The 17,128-nt window shown below is 48.4% G+C and overlaps 1 protein-coding gene across 1 annotated transcript; it reads left to right on the top strand.

The window, feature by feature from the left end:
* The first annotated feature begins 3,402 nt into the window (after positions 1-3,402).
* CUNH1orf216 (chromosome unknown C1orf216 homolog) lies at positions 3,403-8,974 on the top strand. The gene is made up of 2 exons (XM_027399292.2): positions 3,403-3,646; positions 6,495-8,974. Exon 2 carries the CDS (start codon positions 6,500-6,502, stop codon positions 7,187-7,189), a length of 690 nt encoding a protein of 229 aa, XP_027255093.1. The 5' UTR covers positions 3,403-3,646; positions 6,495-6,499; the 3' UTR covers positions 7,190-8,974.
* The last annotated feature ends 8,154 nt before the right edge of the window (positions 8,975-17,128 follow it).

Raw genomic sequence — 17,128 nt, 5'->3', positions numbered from 1 at the left:
ATTTACTTTTATGTGTATGACTGCTTGCATCGTGTACATATGGAGGCCAGAAGAGAGCATCTGATCCCCTGGAACCGGAGTTACAGCCAGTCTCCGAGATCCCAGGTTCTGCAGGTCAGGAAGTTGAGGCATCGAGGGACGAATGTTTCAATCAGGAACACAGAGGGGATTTCTTTGTTTCTCCTTCTAGATGATGCAGGATCACGGGCCGTATCAGCCTAGTGGTGACTATCAAGGGGGAAAGAACCGCTGCTACTCACTGAGGACTAAGCAGTTGTCTGACTTCCCCTGGGGAGACATGAACATATGTCTGCTTACCCCGGGGAGGGCAGGGATGCCAGACTGAAGAGACAGTTCCACCAAAGTCTAGCTTGGTGAACCATTGTGGTGTTCCTCATGGGAGCATGGGTCAGGGTTCACTCACAGGGGCTCTGATGACTCAGAGGCAGCTACATCGCTTAAAACCTGAATCCAGCATCCATTCCTGGAGCTTCCAGCACAACTCGAGGGCAGCTTCACTGAAGAGAGTCTGTTGCCCCAGCAACCCCTCACTGTTTTCATTACCTGGGGAGTCATTAGCTTCGGTATCTCACAACTCTCCTTCTAGCGCTGCGCTACACAGTAGCAGTGCACGATCGGAACCTAGGCTTACCTCATTGTGGTAGGGCATTAACTCGGGAACCTTTGATTGTCAGTGAGATAAACTCCACTCAGGTTGCTCATGGCAAAATATGGACTTCATGGGAAGGCATCAAAACTAGAAGCCCTCAGAAAGCAGAGACTGGGATGTTAGCCAGCCGTGTGTCTGTGTCATTTCCCCCACTATACAGACTGGCTTCTTCCACTTGGCAGGAAATAAGATTGTTGCAGCCCTGCACTCAACTCTTCACTGTTTTGTCTTCTAATTTCATCTCTAAAGGAAGAACTCTGACTTAAGGTTCCCATCCTTAGAAGCATCAGGCTCTGATTTGAGCCATGTGGTTAGGGTTGAGGGGGGTAGAGCCTAAAGGAAGAGCTGTTTAACAGTTGTTATTTTCCTGTGATGGCACTGAACCTAGGTCCTTGTGCTAGGCCAGTGATCTACCACCCAACTACATCCTCTTCCTAGTTCTGGGAAATGAAGAACACTGCATAGACCAGTTAGGCCTCAGAGCACCTGATGTAAAAATGAGATTGAGGTTGTCACATACATTTTTCAGTTAAAAGCAACACCCTAAATTTGTCTGTTTTGCTGATTGGTTTGAATTTTGATACAAAGTCTGTGTAGTCTTGGCTGGAACTCCCTATATAGACCAGGCTGGCTTTGAACTCACAAAACTCCGTCTGCCTCTGCCTCCCAAGTGCTGGGATCACAGGTGTGAACCATCACATCTAACTTGCCATGCCATTCTAAACTAGGGATTACCACATTATATATTTTCTCTCTCATTTCCCCCTTTGCTCTCCTTATTTGCTGGTGTGAGTTATTGTGTCATTTGGTTAGTAGGTTGCAGAATGGTGAACTGAAATCAAGTTGGAACCAAAAATAGATGCCTTCATCATTGTGTCAGTAATTGCTGTTATATGGTTGAAAATTGAGTCCCTTGGGGCTGGAGAGATGGCAGCGGTTAAGAGAATTTTCTGCTCTTATAGCGGACCAAGCACCTCCAGGGCTTCTGATGTCCTCCTCTGACTTCTGACGTGTGCGTGCACGCACACACATGCAAACACACACACACACACACACACACACACACACACACGAGAGAGAGAGAGAGAGAGAGAGAGAGAGAGAGAGAATAAAATATTTTTTAAAAAGACAATTGGCCTAGCAGTAGTACACATGCCTTTATTCCCAGCACTCAGAAGACAGAAGCAGATGGATCTTTGAGTTCCAAGCCAGCCTGGTCTACAGAGTGAGTTCCAGGATAGCCAGGGCTGTGGTGTTATTTTGTTTGTGCTTTAACAAATAAAGCTTGCCTGAAGATCAGATTTCAGAGCTAGCCACTAGTTAGCCATAGAGGCCAGGCAGTCATGGCACACACTTTAATCTCAGCACTCAGGAGGCAGAGTTAGACAGATCTTGGTGAGTTCAAGGCCACCCTGAGCTACAAGAGATTGATCTAATCTAAAAGAGAAACAGAACCAGGCAGTGGGGGCTCACACCTTTAATCCCAGCACCAGGGAAGGGGAGACAGGAGTGATATGGCTGGGTGGAGAGAGGAGTATAAGGCAGGAGGAGACAGGAGTTCATTGTTTTCAGTCCGAGGATCGGTGGTGTTAGAATTCAGTAGAGGTAAGAACTAGTGACTGGCTGCTCTGCTTCTCTGATCTTTCAGCATTTACCCCTATATCTGACTCGGGTTTTTTATTATAAAGACCAATTAGAATTTGAGCTACACGGAACTACATAGAGAAACCCTGTCTCAGAAAAAGAAGAGGGGGAGAAAGAAAGACCGTGCCCCCATCTCCACATATTCCCCATCCCTCACCCCACCCGGCCTCCCCAGAGAAGGAGAAGGAGCAGCAAGAGGATCTTAGTAATAGAACTCTGGGAAGAACCCACTGGAGTCTGTGAACTTGAACCCTGTCTTAATTCCTCTTCACTTGGACAAAAGCACAGAAATCCACTGCGCAGGTGCCATGAAGGAAGAAGGCCCTGCCCCTCCAGTACTGTGTATAAGACATAAACCCTGAGCCCTTTCCCGGATACACTGTCTTCTCTTAGAACAGTAGTTCTCAACCTTACTAATGCTGCGACTCTTTAACACAGTTCCTCATATTGTGGTGACCCCCAACAACCATAAAATTATTTTCGTTGCTACTTCATAACTAATTTTGCTGCTATTATGAATTGCAATGTAGATATGTTTTCTGATAGTCTTGTGTGGTTCCCTAGGGGGTCGCGACCCACCAGTTGAGAACCGCTGTCTTGGCCGGTAGCCAGGTGTGGTAGCTAACACCATTAATCCAAGCTCTACAGAGGCAGAGACAGGCTGATCTCTCTGTACATTGGAAGCCAGCCTGCCTACAAAATGAGTTTCAGGGAAACAAGCAAAACAACAAAAATCCACATAGCCTTCACCAAATGAATGTAATCAAATAAGCACAGTATGTGAAGAAAAAGAAAGTTCTCTTCCCACCTACCCCCGAGATAGGATAGAAGAGGGAATAACCAGATTCAGAAGGGTCCTCAAGGATCCAAACTACGAGTTAGTGGGAACGAAGGGAGAATTTTCAGCAGAACGGTGTGTGCAAAACAGGAAAGGAGAGGAGCGGTGCAGCAGCGGCCTCGCGGAGTTCCCGAGCCACCGGGAAACCCAGGAAGGAGGCACATAGTCGCCATGTCTGCAGCAAGGCGAACCGATGGATCCGAGGCGCCCGGCCAGGATGGTTAGGAGATGACACCGGACCTGGAAGGATCGGGTCAAGCCGCGGGAGGAGGCAGTTCCTGCGCAGAGAACCGAACCGGCCCACGTGAGTCAGGCCGCCCCGCCCAGCCACGCAGACGCCGGTGGACCCTGCAGTCAGGCCAGGCTGGGCGAGCGGTGCGGAGACCACACAGCCACAGCGACGCTACGACGCGTGCACGCACAGGCCGAGGAACCCGCGCTCCCCCGCTGCGAGGAACCGTAGGCAGTGTTGCAGGAGCCGGAGCCTCGAGGCCGTGAGTCCGGGCCCTGGTGGGGGGCCTGGGGCCCAGCCTCGGGAGAACGCGGAGGGAAGCTGCCCCTGCAGAGATTAGGGTCACGGTGCTGTCTCCTGCCAATTCCTATCCTGCACCCCTCCGCCCCCTACACTGTGGTTTAGCTGGAGGGGGTGGGGGAGAACGGTCCAGATCACTTTCCCAACCGAGATCCTCAGCTCAACTCCCATCCCGCCTCACCCCAGCTTCCTTTATGAGCCCGGCCTGATTTTATAGGAAAAAAATCTTAAAATTGAGGTGAGGTAAGATCTTCGGGCCTTTTTTCACAAAGGGGCGAAGCATCTGTCCCCACCTCACTCTCAGGACTTGTGCCCATTGCTGGGTGTGGGGAGGGCCCCTGCCACCTACTGGGGGAGGGGGTTTGCTTCCTAGTGGCTGTTTGACTTGATAGTGTTCCTCACTCAGGAGTCCTCAATTCTTCCAGTCATGGTAATGTGGTCAGTAGGACCACTTGTGAGTTTAAACCCCAAAAACGATTATTAGGGACGGGAGTGAGAGACAGTGACTATGTCCCAGGAGCACTGAGAGGGAAGGGACAAGCTTGCAAGAGAGGCTTGTCATTGTGGGCTCAGGAGGGATGGGCTCCTTATGGAGGAGGAGAATGAGACCAGGTCTGCAAGCCAGGGTCCTCTGCAGTAGCTGCCATTTGTCTTCCGAAGTGCAGGAATCCCACCATAACCCTCATTCACTCTCAACAAGTAAATACAGATGCCTGCTATTTCTGGGTATGCGCTAGAGCAGTGGTTCTCAACCTTCCTAATGCTGCGACCCTTTAATACACTTCCTCATGTTGTGAGGACCCCCCCAACCATAAAATTATTTCATTGCTACTTCATAACTGTAATTTTGCTACCTTTATGAATCATAATATAAATATCCATGTTTGGCGATTGTCTTTAGCGATTGTCTTAGGTGACCCCTGTGAAAGGGTTTTTCGACCCAAGGGGCTGTAACGCTCAGGTTGAGAACCACTGTGCCAAGAGGTTATATAAAGGAGTTCTTAGTCTTGGCCAAGGAGTCAGATTAGAAATGATCACAAGATCGTTTAAACAAACAGTTCCAGTTGACTAGGCATTTGCTCTCCATCAACAGTTTATGCCAGGGATAGGAAACACACGTGGATAAGACAGAGTACACGAGGGCAGTGTGGAGCCGGAGGAGTCATGGTTACTATGTATACCATATGTATCAGGGCAGGGCACAATGTTTGGCAGGCTTCAGACAGGAGGATTTTAAACACGAAAACAGAATTTTCTAGGTGGAGAGGAGGCGCTTAGAGGGAGTAATGGTGCAGAACACTGAGGCCAGATGAATACTGTTGGAGAGTGGTGTGCCTGGGGGCCTCTGAGTGGTTTGGTGGGATGAGAGAGGGCCAGGCAGAGCAAGAACTGCAGAGGTCTAACAGTTCTTTAGGGGCAGCGTTCAAAGCCATTTCCAATCAAATTCACACATTTTGCAAGAAGGGTAGTTTGGCTTTATTGAGATAGTTTTGCTATGTAGCCCAGGCTGGCCTTGAACTTGCAATCCTCCTGCCTTAGCGTCCAGAGTGCTGAGATTACAGTTATGAGCTATCCTACCTGGCTGAATTCATATATTTAGTATATATTATGTATATATAAAATATATACAATATATATCTCATATATCTGTTTACACACACACATAGAGAGAGACACAGAAAGATATTTTGTTTTGCTTTTGTTTTTTTTTGTTTGTTGTTTATTTCTCTGAATAGCCCCAGCTGTCCTGGAACTTGCTCTGTAGACCAGGCTGGCCTCGAACTCACAGAGATCTACATGCCTCTGCCTCTTTCCCAAGTGCTGAGATTAAAGGTGTGAGCCACTAGCACTCAGCTGATACATGTTCTTTTTAAAAAAATATTTGTTGTTATTTAACTGGGCATTATTTTAATAATTAAAAAATATTTGCATGCGTGTGTATGCACACATCAATGTGGGTGCCCAAAGAGGCCAGAGGAAGGTGTTGATATGGATCTAGCTTTACAGGTAGTTGTGAACCATCCAACTTGGGTTCTGGGAATTGAATCTGGATCCCCTGGGAGAGCCACCAGTTCTCTTAACTGCTGAACCATCTCTCCATTCCCTACATTTATATTTAATTGGAAGAGGGTCAGGGAAAAGTCTGTGACAGTCATCTGGACAAAAAAATGACCAAAATCAAATTGTCAGACAGTGAACAGTGTATGGGGTGGGGGTGAGGGTTGAGGAAGAAGGGTAAAGTAGTCCAGGGTGCTCCTAGGTCCTGGTAGATTGACTGAACAGGTAGCAGAGCTCTCTTGCCTGAGGACCCTGAAGAGGAGAGCCGTTTGGGTGTGTAGGGTTTGAAGAGACTTTGGGAGGTTGCAATGTTGAATAGCAGTTGTATCTGGGCTGGACACATAGTTATGAGACACCTGCACATGATGGTTCTTGAAGCTACCACAGAGAATGAAGTGATCTGGGAAGAAGCATGCAGAGACAGTCATCCTTTTTTTTTTTTTTTTTTTTTTTTTTTTTTGGTTTTTCGAGACAGGGTTTCTCTGTGGCTTTGGAGGCTGTCCTGGAACTAGCTCTTGGAGACCAGGCTGGTCTCGAACTCACAGAGATCCGCCTGCCTCTGCCTCCCAAGTGCTGGGATTAAAGGTGTGTGCCACCAACGCCCGACTAGAGACAGTCAGCTTTAAAGGAAAAACCCTAGGAGGAGACAGACCACAGAGAGAAGGGAAGGGAAGTATGGAGAGGTTACTGGGGCCAAGGTTGCGCCTCCACCCTGACCTGCTGTCACTCATACTTGTGTTTCCCCTTCACAGACCAGATGTTCGCTGCCATCCAGCCAGGGCTTGCAGAGGGGGCCCAGTTCCTGGGGGGCCTGCCTCCTGGAATATGTCAACCAGAGCTCCAACCAGACAATAATTCCAACTTTGTGGACAGTGCTAAGGATGCCAATAAGAACTGGCATGGTGTGCCAGGCAAAGTGGAACCCCTCCTGAGGAGTTCCTCTGAGTCACCCTCTGACAACCAGGTCTTCCAAGCCACTGGGCTCCTCGAGGCGGGAGTCCGAAGCCCCCCGGAGGGTGCAGAGATCTGTGGTGCTGAGCCTGAGAAGTCGAGTGGTGCCAGCAATGTCTGCTCTCCTCTGGAGGACATTGGCTATGCCAGCAGTTCCTTGAGCATCGACAGCCTTAGCAGCAGTCCAGAGCCTATCTGTGAGACTCCTCGAGGCCCGAGCCCTCTGGATCCCCTTCTGCCCTCTGTGGCCCGGGCTGTGCAGCAGCTGCAGGCTCAGGAGCGCTACAAAGAGCAGGAGAAGGAGAAGCACCATGTACACTTGGTGATGTACCGTCGCTTGGCACTGCTTCAGTGGATCCGGGCTCTCCAGCACCAGCTGGTTGACCAGCAGGCCCGACTGCAAGAGAGCTTTGACACCATCCTAGACAACCGAAAGGAACTTATCCGCTGTCTCCAACAGAGGGAAGCACCTTGCAGGCACCAGGACCATTGCTAAGGCTGTGCACAAGTGTGTGTATTTGCAGGCCGGTGTGTGGTTATGCACAAGTAAGTATGTATTAGTTGGCATGAGTGCAAGTAAACATAAGTATGTATGTGCTAACATGTAGGCATATGTGGATGAAGTTATATGTGTTATGTGTAGCATGTATGTTTATGTATGCATGTGTGGCTAGGTGCCTAGGAATATGTATATATTCCCCAAATAAGATATACATGCAAAAGAGTTGTATGCATATGTATCAGTTAAATATATAGGCTTATATTGGGTGTGAATGAACCTTTGTGTGTTGAGATTTATATGTGCCAGTGCTGGCATAAGAAGCATATGTTAGGAACATGTGTATTTGCAGAGAGACGTAAGATCAGATGTGTGCAAATATCTGTTGAATTGTACCTGAAGGACATCCACCCATCCCCTATGTTTCCAAAGTCTACCCCAGCCTTATTCTTTCCTGGAGTTTCCTAGGCTACCTTCTATCCCTTCACCTCACTTAACCTTGCTCTGTCTGCTAAGATCGCTGTCTCTAATGTTGGCTTTTGGTAAGAGCTTTTTTTATTTGGGGGTAGTTGCTTTTTGTTTTGCTTATTGCAGTACAAGGGATTGAGTCCAGAGCCTTGTGTATGCTAGGCAAATATCTTACCACCGAGCTGCACCCCTAGCCCCTGTTAAGAGGCTTTATTGGCTGCTCTAGCCTTCCTTTGCACACTTGCTGCTGTTTGGTGGGGGCAGTTGGTGGAAAATGGGTACCAGGGAGGGAACTGGCAGGCATGGAGGAAGGGATAAGGAAAGATATAAGGAACTGTCTTCAAGGGATGTGGTGGCGTACACCTTTAATTCCAGCACTCAGGAGGCAGAGGCGGGAAGATCTCTGTGAGTTCCAAGCCAGCCTGGTCTGCAGATCAAGTTACAGCCAGGGCTGTGCAGAAAAATCCTGTCTCAAAAAAAAACAAAAAAGAAAAAGAAACTATCCTCTTGACCCCTCTTTGGCTCCATGGGAGGTGGGGGGTGGGAGAGAATGAAGATGGTAGATCTCTCTGAAGAACAGAAGAATGGAATTCCAGAGCACACCACATTATCCCACTGTGAGGAGAGGCTGAACACCATGTTAATTTAAGTTTCTGCTGAAGGGTACTGTGTGTATGTAAACATGCAGGTATAGACCAGAGGCACCAAGGCTGTCAGGGCGCTGGGAGGAAAATTCCCTTCTCTTCACCTCCCCCTTACTGCCTACCTCACTTTAGCAACAATGAATGTCCAATTGTTTTGGTTCATTTTTTCTGAAATCTGACTGTCCAGAGGAGCCAGAGCTCAGTTTTCCAAGCAGGCAGAGGGCAGTGTCAGCCCAGCCTCCTGAAGCTCTTGGAATGGTTGGCTATACTTTTTTTCTGCATTACCCCTTTGAACAGGGATGGACAGGCCCCAGCAGAGGCTTCAAGCCTTGGAGATGAATGCATATTGGGTCAACCAATAATTAAGGTAGTAGAGGCTTTTGTTTTGTTTCTGGGTGCCAAGAGAATGCAGGGTCCTAGTGGGTGAGCGATGACATGAAGAGGGGAATGGTGGCAGAGACACAGAAAGCACAGATGGTGCCTCTGGCCCTCAGTCTCCCCACCTGCAAAGTGGGGGCCCTTCCACTCTATCTCCAAAGAGTTTCATCCTCAATGGGTTGGTGGGTGAAATGTGGGCCCGGGGGACTTCTATAGTTCTTGCATGTTGAATGTGAACCTGGCCTCTGGACCAATCCTGGATAAATAAACTAAGGCAGAAAATTAAATTGAGGATGTGCTTTTGTTCTATCTGTTGCCTGGTGGCCTCTTTCACACTGTCTTCTCCTTTTTAGCTGGGGCCAAGTGCTGGAAGTCTGGGAGACACTGGGGAGGAAGAAAAAAAATCAGAATTTGTCTAGTAGTCTCAGGGTCTTCCCATCTGACAGTGGTGAAGGTGTAGGTGTGATGATTTCACTAGACACAAGATAAATGATAACTGGGTGCTTATTAGGGAACACTTACACAGATAACAAAGAACCACGGGAGTGTTTCTCTGCCCTTCGTATCTTATCTGCTGACCCAACAGAAAGAGAGCTGAGAGAGACCAGCCTTATGCTTCTCTTTCTGTTTCTGTTCACCTGAAGCCACCCCAAAGGGGTGTGGCCACTGTTACAGGCTCACAGGCAAGATACCAATACACAGTAGAGAAGACTTGGCTTCTGCCCTAACAGCACCCTCAGGGATTGTCCTTGTCCTAAGGCACACTATTTGAATAGATATTGTGGCAGCATACCATACACCCCTGCCAGGACTGTAGAAGAGTTAGTGAGGGCCTTTGCATGGCTCTGACACAGGTGTAGTTTTAGTTTATTATATTGTGGTATTACAAATTGAACCCAGAACCCTGCACATTTGAGACAAATACTCTACTACTGAGCTGTGTCCCAGCCCCTGGATGTAATATTTAATAACATGCCTGACTTCATATAGCTGTTGATGGCAATTTAGACAATTGTCTTCTGTAGTTTACATGATTATTTCTTAATTTCTCAAAACTTCAGACACTAAACATGTAGCTGAACAACAAAGTACTTATTTAGCATGTGCAATCATTTTCAGCCTCCAGCACTGAAAACAAAATTTCAGGCATGGGAGTGAAGGAGTGAGTATCTGTAATCCTAGCAGTTGGGAAGAGCAGGTCAGAGGATCAGGAGTTCAAAGTCATCCATGGCTACACAGTATCTTTACCTGCTGAACCATCTCACCAGCCCTAACTTTTTTTTTTTTTAACAGAAAAGCAATTTTTTTTTCTGTTAAGGAATTTGGATCTAAAAATTGGAATATCTCTTTTTTAAAAAAAACAGGAGGAGCCTTTAAAAAAAGTAAAGTTGTGCCATGTGCAGCCCTGCATGCCTTTAATCCCAACACTGGAGAAGCAGAGGCAGGGGGAGCTCTGTGAGGTAGAGCCCAGCCTGGTCTATATAACAAGTTTCAAGACAGCCAGGGATTCACAAGTGAGACCCTATCTCAGAAACACACACCTACCCCAAACCAAAGTAGAAGTCTACCTGTTGTGGTTGGGGCATCCTTATAATCGCAGCTAGGGAGGTTGGGGCAGGAGGATCAGAGGTTTAAGACCAGCCTGGAGTTGGAGTTGGAGTGAGTTGGAGGACAGCTTGGGCTGTCAGAGACTCTGTTCCAAAATAAATAAACAAATAAAGTGGCTTAATATTCCTTTCCACAAAGAGTTCTCTGGGGCCTGTAAGATGGCTCAGTGTGGGTAGGCACATTTGTAGCCAAGTCTGATGACGTGTTTGATCCCAATGCCCCACGTGGTGGAACAAGAAAAACCCAGCTCCCACAGGTTGATCCCTCATTTCCACACGTGGCACATGCGCCCCCAACTCATGTACACAACTCAACAAATAACTGAAAAAACGATCAAAATCTTGAAAGTTCTTTGGAGGTTGAGGATGCTTTGCATGGGAGAGCTGCTAGGTTTGAGCCCCAGTATGAGATGGTGAGGGTATGAAACGGGTGCTGGGGAGCTCTCTGAGGTGAGCAAAAGGTGAGAATCAGGCCAAGGAAACAGGAACACTGTATCTTACAGGACCTTACTAGTCATTTGGGGTCTAGGGATAGGCCCGGTTATTGGGGTGGAGGTAGGTTTGAAAGGGAACAGGCCAGAGCCACAACCAATAAAGCAGGGCTTGGGGCCAGGAGGCAGGACCCCAGTGCCTGAGCTAACCATATCCAGAGTTGTAGCTCTCTGTCATGTGGGAAACCAATGTGGGAGGAGCTGAGGCTTACCTCTGCACCTCATATGGGGCAGTCTTAGTTCCCTCACCTGTGGCAGTTACAAAGCTTAAGCAAATGGACCTTAAGATGTTCTGTAGACATTAGGTTCAAACTCCTGCTCTGCACAGGACCTCCAGGGCCCCACCCTGCCCCTGCCCCTGCCCCTGCCCCTGTCCTTGCACATCTCTGGCCTGCCAAGATATCAGGAGTCCAATGTAGAGACACGCTGAGTCTGGGAAGGAGACATTGATACTCTGAGCAGGTCTCAGCCTGAGAATTTTTTTAATCTGGAAGCTTGTAGTAATTGTTGGGGTGGGGGTTTTTAGTCCCTGGAGATGGAAGGGAATAAGGAAAGGCTTGTGAACTTGAAAAGGTTTGAGCTGAAAGTCATTGTCGCCTCTTCCCCTCTTGAAGAATGACATTTCACGATCACAAGCAAGGATACCAACCCGGGTTTTGAATGCTACATGAAGAACTTGGAGCTTGGTGGTGGGAGCACACAACTTTAATTCCAGCACTTGGGAGGCAGTGGTAGTCAGATCACTGTGAGTTCGAGGCCAGCCTGTTCTATAGAGCCAGTTCCAGGACAACCAAGGCTACACAGAGAAACCTTGTCTCGGGGAAAAAAGAACAAAAAAAAGAACTTGATCTTGGTTAGGAAGAACATGGGATGATATTGGCACCAATAACAGACTCTGCAGTACCAGACCTGAAACATGAAGGACCTGCCAAGGGGTAGACAGCCCTCCATAGGGAGAGAGAGGACAGTTCCATTAATCCAGATCTTGCTTAGTTAGGATTTCTACTGCTGTGATTAAAGCATATTGCAAAGGAAAAGGTTTACTTGGCTTACATGTCCTGATCACAGTCCATCATTCAGGGAAATTGAGGTAGGAACTCAAGCAGGGCAGGAGCCTGGAGGCAGGAGCTGATGCAGAGGCCATGGAGGAGTGCTGCGTGCCTGGCTTGTTCCCCATGGCTTGTTCAGCCTGCTTTCTTATACCATCTAAGACCATCTGCCCAGGGCTAGGACTACGTAAACATGGGCAGGGTCTCTCCCACTGATCACTGATCAAGACTTGCCTTCAGGGCAGTCTTGTGGGGGCCTTTTCCTAATTAAGATTCCTTCTTCCCAGACACATCTAGGTTGTGCAAGCTGACAGAAAAAACTAACCAGGACAGACCCCAACTAGGTCAGCTCCAACAACATTATCAGAGGGGATGTGGTTAAAAACTGGGGTTCAGAAAATGATCTGGGAACAAAGGAAGAATACAGAGTTGGGAAGGTCAGAAGGCTTCAAAATAAGTTAAGTGGCCTCCATAGCCTCGGACCCAAAACCTGTAGAGAGCTGTGTAGTGGCTACCTCTGAGGACAGTGGCTGTCCCCTGATGGCAGCCTGTGATCTGTCTACCAGACTTCACTCAAATCCAGTGTTAGTGCCTCTTATTGGGTGCCTGTAAGGTCACAGGAACAGGGAGGAGCAATGCCTTGTTGCCCCTTCTTGGAGGAGGAAAAACCCATAGAAGAGCAGGCCCGGAGGACTGTGGTTTCCAGTGCACAGGGGACTCATATGTCCCAGAACTAGCTGTGCCTCGTGGTTTTCACCTGTAAAATATGGGTAACAGCAGTGCTGTCCTTACAGGGTCATGAAGGGGTCAGAAGAGTAAATCATATGTGGAAGGCTTAGGCCTGAGCCTGACTATTTGGAAGCAGCCCAGATACCCTACCTGTTATTATTTGATGAGGAGAGGGTGACGGCTATTGGAGGCAGGGTTGTAGCTGTTCTGTGAATTAAAAAGCATTTCTGGGGCTGGAGGAGCGGCTTAACAGTTAAGAGCACTGGCTGCTCTTGCAGAGACCAGGGTTGGGTTTCCAGCACTCTGAGGGCAGCCCACAACTTTCTATAATTACAGCTCCAGAAGGATGCAATACCCTCTTCTGACTTCCACAGGTATTGGCAAGTACAAGCAGGCAAAACGCTCATTCACATAAAATAAAATTAATTTGGGAGGGAGGAGCATTGCTGGGCTGGGGGTGTAGCTCAGTTGGTAGAGTGCTTGTCTAGCTTGCATGAAGCCCTAGGTTTGATCATGAGAGCCTCATAAAACCAGGTGCAGTGGGGGAAATGCCTGTAAACCTACAAAGGAGGTAAAAGCTGGAGGATCAGAAATTCAAAGGTTATCCTCAGTTATATATAGCAAGTTCCAGGCCAGATCTTGTCAAAAACAAAAACAAACAAACAAAAAACTTCGGATTGCTACAGGCCGTGTATCTTGCTGCAGGTCAGTACCAGGCTAGTGAGTCTAACGATTGCTTCTGGTGAGAAAGGCATTGGATCTGGAACATGAGCCAAACCTCACATACATCCTGGCATACATCTATTCCATACCCTGGACCAGGTGTACAAACACACCTGCACCATTGCTTACTCCCAGACACAAACACACCCTCCCCCCCAACCCCTCAGAAATAAGACTGCAATTTGCTAGGAGGGCCTGAGGGATTCTACAGTTAGACTTTGCCCTATCCCAGATCCCCCCACCTCCCTAACTCCGCTCCTCCCGAAATCTACTCCGCCCCACCAAGTCCCCAGCCTTAGAGCTAATCAGTCCATCTTCTAAACTGTGTTTCATCACCAAAAATTCGAGGTGAGATTCCCTGGGTTGAGCAAATGGCAGGTGTACCGGACCAGAGTGGCGCGGGAGAAATAGAGGGTTTGTCATATTGAGGTCTGGCATGTTAGAGCCTGGGAGGGGCTGAATCCCTGGGGACCTGTTCAGTCATCAGGGACCAGCGGGCGAGCGAAGTGCGATCGGCTGACGTTCGGGGGTCCCCAGGCGGGGCGCAGACAAAGGGTGGCCTTCCAGAGCTGGCGGCGCTCGCGAGGCTGCGCACAAAGCCAGGGGTGGTGGCGCCGACCGCCCCACACGCCGTGCTGCACCCGGCTGCAGATCATCACGGTCCCGAGCGCCTTTCCCTGCGCCTAATCCCAACAAGCATGAAAACGGCTCGGCCTGCCCGCCAGCAGGCCCTTTGTCCCGGCCCCTCGCGGGACAGCTGCAGCCGGAGCCCCTCCCCCTCTTCGTGCCTGGTTCCCGCCGCCCCCGTCACCCTCCTCACCTCAGCTGTCCCCTGGCTCTCGCATCCAGCGCACAAAGCAGGGCGACATCCCTGCTCTGGGGGAGGGGAGTATTAACCCCCGGCCTTGCTAAAAGGTGGAGCGTGAGAGAGGGCTGCGGGGTGCAACCCTTCACTTCTTTGAAGGGATGCTTGGCACATCAGCCCTCCCACGGAAACACGGGTGGAACTGAATTCATGGGTGTGTGCTGACGACTGGGTGTGAATTAACCGCATTAGAGGAAACCCAACATTTTTGTTAAACAGCCAGAGCTGGGAACTCCCCATAGACCTTGATGCCCTCCTTAGGCTGTCCTCAAAACGCCTTCCTTAACCACTATCATGGGAGCTATATCGTCAGCTCTGCTGCCTCCACGCTCACTTATCTTCAGGAACCCTACACCTCGGCCTTCAGCAGGAGCCTCCCGTTCCCACCTGCATATCTGCCCTCTGAGCTCTTCACCCAGCTGACCCCAGAACCTCCTGTTTCTCGGAACTCAAGTGGAGCTCATTTTCTCCCCACTCACACAGTAGTTTATTCCCAAGGGTCATAGTAGAGAGGCATGGGCTGAGCCTCGGGCCTTTTCCTCCTCCTAAAGCCAGTAGTCTCACTTGGACCACCTGGGGTCCAGGCACCATAATCCCACATCTGGAGAAATGGACTACCCCTTCCTCCAGGCTCTGCCTAACTCTAGCCCGGGCTTCTATAGGACAAGTACGGGCCACATCTCTCCGTGGATTTAGGATCATGCCACCATTCTCCTCCAGTGGCGCCAGTTACTCAATTCCTTTATACCGCTGACATAATTTCCTCAGGTTCTGATGTTTCCACAGTCCATAAAACCTTTCTCAACAGCCTTCAGGGATGCTGGAGATGTAACTTAGTTGGTAGAGTGCCTGCACAACAAAAACGAGGCTCTGGGTTCGAGTCCTGAAACTGTATTGTATAGTAGGTGTGATGCTGCATGCTTTAATCCCAGCACTGGGAGAGAAAGGCAGGAAGATCAGGGGTTCAGGATTATCCTCAGCCACATCATACCTTCTAGCCTAGCCTGAGCTACCTGAACACCCTGCCTACAAACAAACAATAACAGTAACAAAATCACCTTCATGAGACTTCTGCAGGTTAGCCTTATTTTTCACAGAACTGTCTTTCAAAGCCCCAAGTTCCAGATAATTACAATGCAGTAGATGATCCCTCTAAAGTTGCTGTGCTCTGTCCCAGCCTCGCCCACACTGTGCCTGAAACAGACAGACACTGGGTCTTCTAGGCTAGAGAGGTTCTTTGTTTCCCTGCCTTTAACTATCATGCCCACAGAGGCCACTTAAGGGCTATAAAACCCCTTCAGGCGTGAATGCCCACAGATGCTGGGGAACTCATTGTCCTAGATTCCTAAGGACATGTCACATTCCCAGAGGGTCCAGAAACATTCTGTAAGCAGGTCTGTGTCTCTGTGTTACCATCACTACAGTCACCAGGTACCTCCTTCGTGGTGCTGCCAAGAGCCTGCCTCTGGGGTGTTCATCACATTCTGGTCTTTGTTACAGATGGGAAATTCCTTTATTAGACAGGTATGTATGACTGTCTACTACTATGTGCCAGACTCCGTGCTAGGCACTGGGGACCAGGTAACTCAGATACAGTCCCAGCCCTCAGAGACTTAAGAGTCTATAGGAGACCTAGACAAGGGCAATGACAGTGATAATAATGAGATAGCATTAATAGAAGTTCACACCAGTAGGTGTTCAGGAAAATTTTCTGTGATTCCAAGGAGTGTGGGAAACATTAGAGTTAAAAATTGCCAAGTAGGCCAGGAGGCAGTGGTGCACGCCTTTAATTCCAGCACTCTGGAAGCAGAGGCTGGCGGGTCTCTATGAGTTGAAAACCAGCCTGGTCTACAGAGTGAGTTCCAGGATAACCAGGAATGTTACACAGAGAAACCCTGTCTCAAACAAACAAACAAACAACAACAACAACCCCCCCAAAAGCCCAACCCCATAAATAAATAAATAATAAAAAGCTGACTAGGCATTTTCTCAACAGGATTCCTCCGGGTCTTTATTGTGCCGCATGCATTGTGAGTTCCTGGGTGTTTGAGATCAGCTTGTGTGAGGATGGTGTATATCGTTCATGAATTGTCTTGTAGACTCAGGGTTTCAGATGTTACATCACCCGGACATTTGTGCTCTGCCACCGAGCTCCGCCCCTCAGCCAGCAAGAGGTGGGACTTGATCTGTACAACTCAGCTGATACTCATGTTCACTCTGATGAGCTAGATCTCTGTCTTAGCCAGGGTTTCTATTACTGTGATAAAACCATGACCAAAATCAACCTAGGAAGAGAGCGGCTATTTCATCTTATACTTCCAGGTAACAGTCCATGACTGAAGGAAGTCAGGGTAGGAGCTCAAGGCAGGAACTGACGCTGAAGTCATGAAGGGACATGCACCAATTACTGGCTTGTTTCTCCTGGACTTGTTCAGTTTGATTTCTTATGCACCCTAGGCCAATGGTTCCCATCCATAACATACCATAACATAAAATTATTTTCATCGCTACTTCATAACTGTAATTTTGCTACTGTTATGAATTGTAATGTAAATTATATGTGTTCCAATGGCCCTAGGTCACCCCTATAAAAGGGTCACTTGACACTCTGAGTTTAAGGTCAGCCTGGTCTACCTAGTGAGCTTGCTCTAGGATCGCTATGGCCACACCGAATCCCTGTCTTGGGGGAAAAAAGTAATGAGAAATTAAATAGATCAATCTCTTGAAGTTTCTTGTAAGTTGCAGAATGTTTTATAGTCAAGTTAGTCAACTGTTTTGTTTGTTTTTGGTGTGTGTGCATCTATCCACACTTGGGATTGAACTCAGAATCTTGTTGTGTCTGACAGGGAAGTTCTCCACCACTAAGCAATGGTCTCAGCCTCTGTTTTTTTTGTTTTGTTTTGTTTTGTTTTTGTTTTTGTTTTTGTTTTTCCAAAATGTGTTTTTTGGGATGGTTCCCATTCATCTTGAACCAGGTGCTTT

The sequence above is a fragment of the Cricetulus griseus genome, chromosome 2 (genome assembly GCF_003668045.3).
Source record: "Cricetulus griseus strain 17A/GY chromosome 2, alternate assembly CriGri-PICRH-1.0, whole genome shotgun sequence".
Lineage (NCBI taxonomy): Eukaryota > Metazoa > Chordata > Mammalia > Rodentia > Cricetidae > Cricetulus > Cricetulus griseus.
This window is presented reverse-complemented; position numbering and strand designations above follow the sequence as displayed.

What these genes read in the sequence shown, in the direction of transcription:
- CUNH1orf216 (XM_027399292.2), top strand. Translation starts at nt 6,500, where the DNA reads ATGTTCGCTGCCATCCAGCCAGGGCTTGCAGAGGGGGCCCAGTTCCTG.